The sequence below is a fragment of the Alosa pseudoharengus genome, unplaced genomic scaffold, assembly GCF_046254945.1.
Source record: "Alosa pseudoharengus isolate Yale_2024_CS ecotype anadromous, Long Island Sound unplaced genomic scaffold, YU_APseudo_1.1 YU_APseudo_1.1_scf_1, whole genome shotgun sequence".
NCBI classification, from domain to species: Eukaryota; Metazoa; Chordata; class Actinopteri; order Clupeiformes; family Clupeidae; genus Alosa; species Alosa pseudoharengus.
Genome location: NW_027468564.1, coordinates 46,255,290 through 46,262,678, shown reverse-complemented (window position 1 = coordinate 46,262,678; position 7,389 = coordinate 46,255,290). Strand labels below are relative to the sequence as shown.

General features: G+C 39.6%; 2 protein-coding genes across 2 annotated transcripts; one reads left to right on the top strand and one right to left on the bottom strand.

The window, feature by feature from the left end:
• Positions 1–247: 247 nt before the first annotated feature.
• Positions 248–559, bottom strand: LOC143119124 (histone H4-like). Its single transcript, XM_076280412.1, has one exon. It carries the CDS (start codon positions 557–559, stop codon positions 248–250), a length of 312 nt encoding a protein of 103 aa, XP_076136527.1.
• A 4,031-nt stretch (positions 560–4,590) lies between these two features.
• On the top strand, positions 4,591–5,202 carry LOC143105054 (histone H1-like). Its single transcript, XM_076269391.1, has one exon. The coding sequence runs from the start codon at positions 4,591–4,593 to the stop codon at positions 5,200–5,202; it is 612 nt and encodes a 203-aa protein (XP_076125506.1).
• The last annotated feature ends 2,187 nt before the right edge of the window (positions 5,203–7,389 follow it).

Genomic DNA, 7,389 nt, shown 5'->3' with positions numbered 1-7,389 from the left:
CTCACGAAGACCTGATTGGTCAAAACGTTATAACCTAGCCTACCTTTAAACTGGGAGCATATGAGGCAGTGAGCATCTTTTCTTTTTTACGTTGTTACTAAGATCCAGCACCTGACGAATTTGTATGTGCGCATCTCTGCGCTAGGATAACTTCCATTACCCCATTAAACAGGAAAACCAGCTTTTAGAAGGAATTGGGTGGCTCTTAAAAGAGCCTTTAGGTTTAGACGAAGGAGAGATCTGATCTTTAACCACCAAAACCGTACAGAGTACGTCCCTGGCGTTTCAAAGCATAGACAACATCCATAGCGGTCACGGTCTTTCTCTTGGCGTGTTCGGTGTAGGTGACGGCATCGCGAATCACGTTCTCCAGGAAAACCTTCAACACACCACGAGTCTCCTCGTAGATGAGACCAGAGATACGCTTCACACCACCACGGCGGGCCAGACGCCTGATTGCAGGCTTGGTGATACCCTGGATGTTATCACGAATGACTTTACGGTGACGCTTTGCGCCTCCTTTTCCAAGACCTTTGCCTCCTTTACCTCTGCCAGACATTTCTCAAACTTCCTATGACCGAAAGTTGCAAGAGTATGGATGCAACAATGTATAGCCACTCGTATTACAGTTTTTTTCAACTGCTTACACACAAAATCTTTGCTTGTCACACAATTTTCTAAACATGTCCTCCAAACATCATAACCCGACACCAAATCTGCAAAACCATATACTAATTCTCAGTGTTTGACTCAGTTTTCAATTGACTAAAGCACATTTTGCAAAACACCAAACACAATGTTCTACCTAACACACAAAAATCTAACAGGAAGTAACTTGATTTCGTTCTTCAAACACAACCCATCAAAATGCCACACTAAATCACCAGTGCTTCACTCTTTCTCTTCACATGTGCAAACACTCTTTACTTTACTGAACACCATCCAGTCATTGCCTTAGTACTGTATTAGGTCTATGAATAGATATACTCTCTATATAGGTATAGACCCTTTCAATCTGCTCCTAGAGGATTTCCGGTTGAAATATTCAGAACCAATGCAGATACTTTGAAAATTACAGTAATCGGACTTTAGCTTACAGTAATGTTCTACAAAAAGTTGACTTTATGTAAAATTTGTCTTTTTACTCTATTTTTGTTTGTCCCCATGTTACAGTACCATTAGCTCAATACATTTTTCTGTGCCTCCAGAAATGCCTTAGGAACGCTTACTGTAGAATTGTTTGCTTCTGCAGTTGAAAGGGTCTATAGGCCTATGAATACATACTGTACACGACCCCCCCCCCCCCCCCCCCCACACACACACACACACACACACACACACTTGTCTTTAGAAAAAAACTAAATCAGTGTTTTCAAAACTCCATGTACAGCTGGTGGTCACTGTATTCTTCTTTGCTTTTTTTCTTGTTTGCTGTAAAATACTGTATTCACAACAGCAAATTATTTGGGAAAAATCACTATTTTTGGTTTCAATATTGCTTGCATTTTTACTGTGTATTTCAACTTATCTTTGTTGATTCCATAACTTTCACTCTTGTATGGAAATACATATAGAAAGCCAAAGACAGAAGAGCTTTAGGTTTTGAGCAACAGTGTGTACATGATGTATCCAAAATGTCATATTATGACAAAAGTGTTTGTAATGTGAGGCGAATGTTTGCTTTAAACATGTGTTTTTGACATTTTGAATGTTGTGTGTCATTTTGCTGGAGATTTGGGGCATTTTGCATTTTTTGTGAGCAGTTGTGGGTTTTGTGTGTGGAGTTTTGAAAAATAGACACAGAGTTTTGAAAACGTGTGTAAACAATTGTAAAAAACTGTAACGTCCATAGAGAGGACGTTGGTGAAAACTACGAACCACTGCCCTTTCACGGTCGAAGACTGCGCGGACATGTAGGCGTATCACCAACCTCCCAGGATCACCCCACTTCACAACGAAGAAAAGTAGCACCGACATTGATCAACTTTTTTTTTTCAATAACAATTTTACATGGTTCAAAGGACAGTCACACGTAGCCTATTAACTGCAACTGCTATCCATTTGTTTAGAGTCAGCTACAGCTGTTTTGGAGAGAGTATCCAGATTATTCTGTTTGTTCTAAACTAAAAATATCTAAAAGGGAATTCTTGTGGGCTAGTGTTCCTGATCAACTTCCTAACACCATCAATCTAATGGAAATTGCGAAATGTATAATTATTAGGGGTCCAAACAATTTTGATAATCAATTTGATAATATCATTTTAATCTTTAGGCTACATCCAACTGGATTACTGGCACCTTTTGGAGCTGGCACCATTTTATTCAACCTTCAAGCACTATTTACAAAACCTCTGACTCCTCTTACAAAATCAAACTTATTTTTCCGTCATTGTCTTTTGATGAACGAAAACATTAAGTGCTTTGCTCTTTGCATTTTTTTTTTATCTTCCTCCTTCTACTGCACTTTTTACCCCCCCCCCCCCCCCCTACTTCCTTGTATCCTTGTATTGTTACAGTAGGCCTACCCTTCATCTCACAAACTTGTCCTTTGATTCTTGTTCTTTGTTGATATGAACTTGCACCCAGTCAAAATCTATTGAGCAGTCAGTACTGTAAACAAATGGAAAGCACAACGTTCATGTCATGCACAAATCATCAGACAATCTCCTTACACACCAACTAATTTCTGCACCTTTGCAGAGCTGTAAAGGCATCAGTTATAATTAAATTTCAGGTGTGACACACTCTCTTATTTACAGTTTTCTGAATGCTTAAACACAACTGTGATTCTTATAGCACAATTCCTAAAACTATTAATACTTATAGCAAAACCACTCACTGAGTTTGCAAAACTAAAAGCACAAACACTGCTTTGCACACAGTTTGCAATTTTGTAACACACACTTTGCACAACTGTAGGCACAATTCACTGCACAGCACTCTTTTTGCAGAACTGTAAACACAACTCATGCTTTACACTCAATTTCCAAATGATCGACACACTCCTAGGAAATCTATACACATGTATGGCTATTATTTTCACTATTTTGCCAACTCTCTGGCACACTTTCTCATGTGAAAACTGTTTTAGATAATTAGTTCACTTTGCAATCAGCCTAAGCACTATAAATAAGCCACAGGTAATGTACAATGGGTACAATAGAGGGAGCAGGAAGAGTGAGAAAAGTAAGAATAAGAGGAGGCTGAAGAATAGGACGTGGAGGTGAAGATGTAGGAGGAAGAAGAGGAGGAAGAGGATGCAGAGGTGAAGAAGTGAGAGGGAGAGAATGACAAGGACAAGGCGGGGAAGTTAGAGGAAGAGGACAAGAAGGAGCAAGAGGAGGATGGGGAGGGGGAAGAGGAAGGGTAAGAAGAATAAGAAATAGCCCTTTACAGGCAAAAAAATCAGTCTACATGTGGGGATATTGTCATGTCAGGCCTGGATACGGCATTCCGGAATATATTTTCCCCGGTGCCTTGGACTAGGACATTGCATGTGATGTAGACGAAATTTTGAGAGAGACGACCCGATGTATACTGATTTGTTTTGTCTCAGTGAAATGCTATTTTGTGTTTTGACTTGGAAAAACACACTTGTGTTTGTTTTGATGTGTGTAAATAAACACTAATACTTGAAGTTTGGATCCCTGTATGTTTACAGAACTATGACAAAAGTATGGCCTCAAACTGACATACCTTGTGCACAGAGAAAGCAAAAGCAAGATGTGTTTTTTATTCATATCATCAGTGTGTTGTTGGAACATTGTGTGCTTACTATTGTGATGGCTTGTGTTTACTGTTAGATATAAAAACACAACTTTTACGAAGGTGTGAAGAGTTAAGCAAGGTGTGTTAGCTTTTGCAAGAGAACTACAATGTTTTGCTGATTGGGTGAGAAGTTTTGCCATTTGTGTGTAGAGTTTTGCAAAAAAAGCCATAGTTACAAAAAATGTGCTTAAGCAATCAGAAAAAATGTAATCAGCCTTCAAATATTGCCACATAACTTCCGTTTACCACAACTTGGTCCTGTAACATTTCGACCTATAGCCTGGGTGGCGCATGTTTGTCAATTGTGTTTCGCTGTGTCCACAAACCACCCGTGTGTAAAGTACACATTCGCAAAAACTACATTGGCACTGCTTACACGTCTTATTGAGGCTCATCTCTTGGTCTGTGCCACTTTTTGGTTGATGCATTGCACGGTTTTACTATCATTATGTGCATGTTTTCCTCACAAAAACAAGACTGACTGCAACCTCTCCACCTAGACGTCAAACGTTCCCATTTCTTTGCAAACGGAATAAGGGACAACCATAACACTTCATATATTCAGTTTAAAGTGCATGCTGTGCTCTTCATAACATATATCGTCTTTTTAGTTAATGTCGTATCGCCACTCATATATGTTACAAACAGTGCTAGGAGAAAACACAAGTGATCTCTTCGCCACAGACAGGTCGGGAGAGCTCTCGGTCTACTGAGACTAAATGGTCCTCATGTGTATTATAAGGCCAGACAGTAGGGTACTAACAGCCATTCATTTGTCTCTGGTCTATCGAATACTACGCGCGTGAAAACTTAAACGATACAATGGCAGAAGCTGCTCCAGCCCCTGCTGCGGCCCCAGCAAAGGCCCCCAAGAAGAAGGCGCCCCGACCCAAAAAAACTGGCCCAAGTGTGGGAGAGCTCGTTGTCAAGGCTGTCTCTGCTTCTAAAGAGAAGAAAGGAGTATCGCTGGCTGCCCTGAAGAAGGCTCTAGCGGCTGGTGGATACGATGTGGAGAAGAAAAACGCTCGTGTCAAGGTGGCTATAAAGAGTTTGGTCACAAAGGGAACTTTGGTTCAGATTAAAGGAACCGGCGCTTCTGGCTCCTTCAAGCTGAACAAGGAAAAGGCGGTGGAAAAGAAGCCCGCTAAAAAGACAGCACCTAAAGCGAAGAAGCCAGCAGCGAAAAAACCTGCCGTGGCTAAGAAGCCCAAGAAGGCATTAGCAAAGAAGCCAGCGGCCGCCAAAAAGTCTCCAAAGAAGGCAGCCAAGAAGCCTGCCACACCGAAAAAAGCAACGAAGAGCCCAAAGAAAGCCAAGAAGCCTGCTGCACCCAAGAAGGCAGCGAAGAGCCCCAAGAAAGTCAAGGCAACGAAACCCAAGGTGGCTAAGCCTAAAGCTGCCAAACCCAAAAAGGCTGCAACCAAGAAGAAGTAAATGTGCAGATTTTTCATGTCGATAAACAAAAAGGTTCTTTTAAGAGCCAACCAAAGCTTCTTTGAAAGCATTTATTATTGATTGTGCCTTTCCCAAACATCCACGCCCACAATAATTGATTTGTCTTCTATAACCATAAACTGCCACAAAATATTCCCAAACCTCAGTGGCATTACGCAGTGCGTAGGCAATGAACTAAGGGATCATAATATGAATTTCATTAGGCATATTATCATAAAACGTGCTCTCTTACAATGTAGTTTTTATTTTTTTCAAAATGGAAAAAAGCATTTGCCTCATTCTGTTCACTAGCTTCCAAGCATGTTACAAAGTATCCAGAATCATGCATCACACAAGCACTTCAGTTTGTTACACATATCCAATATAAGTATCCAAAATATTGCAACACAACCATTTTAGTTTGCTACATTGTAACAGTGTTCGGGAAACTATTTGAATCACCACCGGAAGTTTCGTTGCTTTATTGTGACCATTCAAATGAACCTTTCATCCAGAAACGTTATAATTTAATCTGGTATATTACTTCTCTACTATGCCACGCATTTAATTTAATGATTGGAGATAATGTGCTGAGAGAGGTGCTACAATCGCCAAATGGAACTGATATTGACGTATAGCAGCGAACTACACGTTGATTGGCTCTCAGCATTATTTTCTTAGCCACTGGGGCACGGAGTACCCCTGCGCTGGTGTGTGATATTAGGACATGCCTGGCCATTACAGAGCACTAGAGTTAACTCCAAACACGTACTGCAGATATGAGCGGCAGAGGCAAAACCGGTGGACGAATCTGATGAAGAGTCGGAAAGTAGTGATCTTATTGACCTGGAGACTTCTTTGGCGAAGGACAATCAGGTGAATGAAGATCAACAGGGACAGGTGAAAGAAAGCACACCTACAAAAAGCTCACAAGAACAAGTATATGATACGGAGTTCCCTCCTTTACAAATAAGCCCACCAAATAACTCGAAGATCCCTGATAAAGTAAAGAAGAGACAATTATCCCTAACACCACCACAAAGTAAAAAAAAGAAAGATCAAACCAGTCTGGATGATAGGCCAAAGTCTAACTAAAACTTTTTTTGCCTTTTTTTCCCCTCAATGTTTTTATTATCTTACAATGTACGTGGAGTTAAGTCAGTGGAAAACATGAAAAAGAAGATGCAATTACTCAAGCAACAAAACATTGACATTTCCTGTTTACAAGAATTACGAATAACTAATGATAAGGACATTCAGGATATGCAAAATCAATGGTCACATGGACATTGCATCATTTCATATGGCGAAGACAAAGCGGACGGTGTAGGAATTCTTTTAAAATCAAAGAGTTTTGCTGTTTTAAAAGTGAGACAAATCATTCCAGGGAGACTTCTCTTAGTCGATTTTTTTTTTTAAAGGGAAAAAAATTCGAGTGATTAATATATACACTCCACCCGACAGGCATAAAAAAATTTCGATCTTTAGAAAATTGCAAACACTTTGTATGGTGGGCTACAATGTTTTCGTGTGTGGTGATTTTAATACAGTAACAGAAGAAAATGACAGAGTAGCTATAAAACCTTTTAAGTTAACAAGAGAAGGGAAAATCCTTCGAGATATATGTGAACACATGAACCTGAAAGACTGTTATCGTGTAATTTTTCCTACACAGGTAGGTTACACGAGAATGGATTCGAATACTAAAACTCGGATCGACCGAATTTATGTGTCAAGCCATGTTTTTGTTAAGTCTTATGAGACAAAATACATCGTAGATTCGGATCATTTAGCTGTAATCACCCAATGTGAACTTGAGAAACGAAACTCTCAGAGATTATGGAGGTTAAATACTCGATACTTAAAGGATTATTCAGTCGTTGATGCTCTTCAGAAGGAATTTCAAAACCTGGAAAACTTACGTCCTCTCTGGAAATCAGAATGCAATTTTTGGGAATCAGTCAAAACTCGTCTACAGATTTTTTTTCGTTCCAAGTGTAAAGCTTTAAACCAAGAAAAAGAAAGTCAATATCGAGACCTAACAAGAAAATATATTGAACTAAAACTAGCGAAGGATAATGAACATGAACTGGAAAAACTAAAAAAGAAATTGGATGTATTCAATGAAGAATCAAAAACGAACTTGAAACTTTATAGTGGGCACGTTTATGAATCTACACCAACCAT

Coding starts and splice junctions, on each gene's coding strand:
- LOC143119124 (XM_076280412.1), bottom strand. CDS start 559: ATGTCTGGCAGAGGTAAAGGAGGCAAAGGTCTTGGAAAAGGAGGCGCA.
- LOC143105054 (XM_076269391.1), top strand. CDS start 4,591: ATGGCAGAAGCTGCTCCAGCCCCTGCTGCGGCCCCAGCAAAGGCCCCC.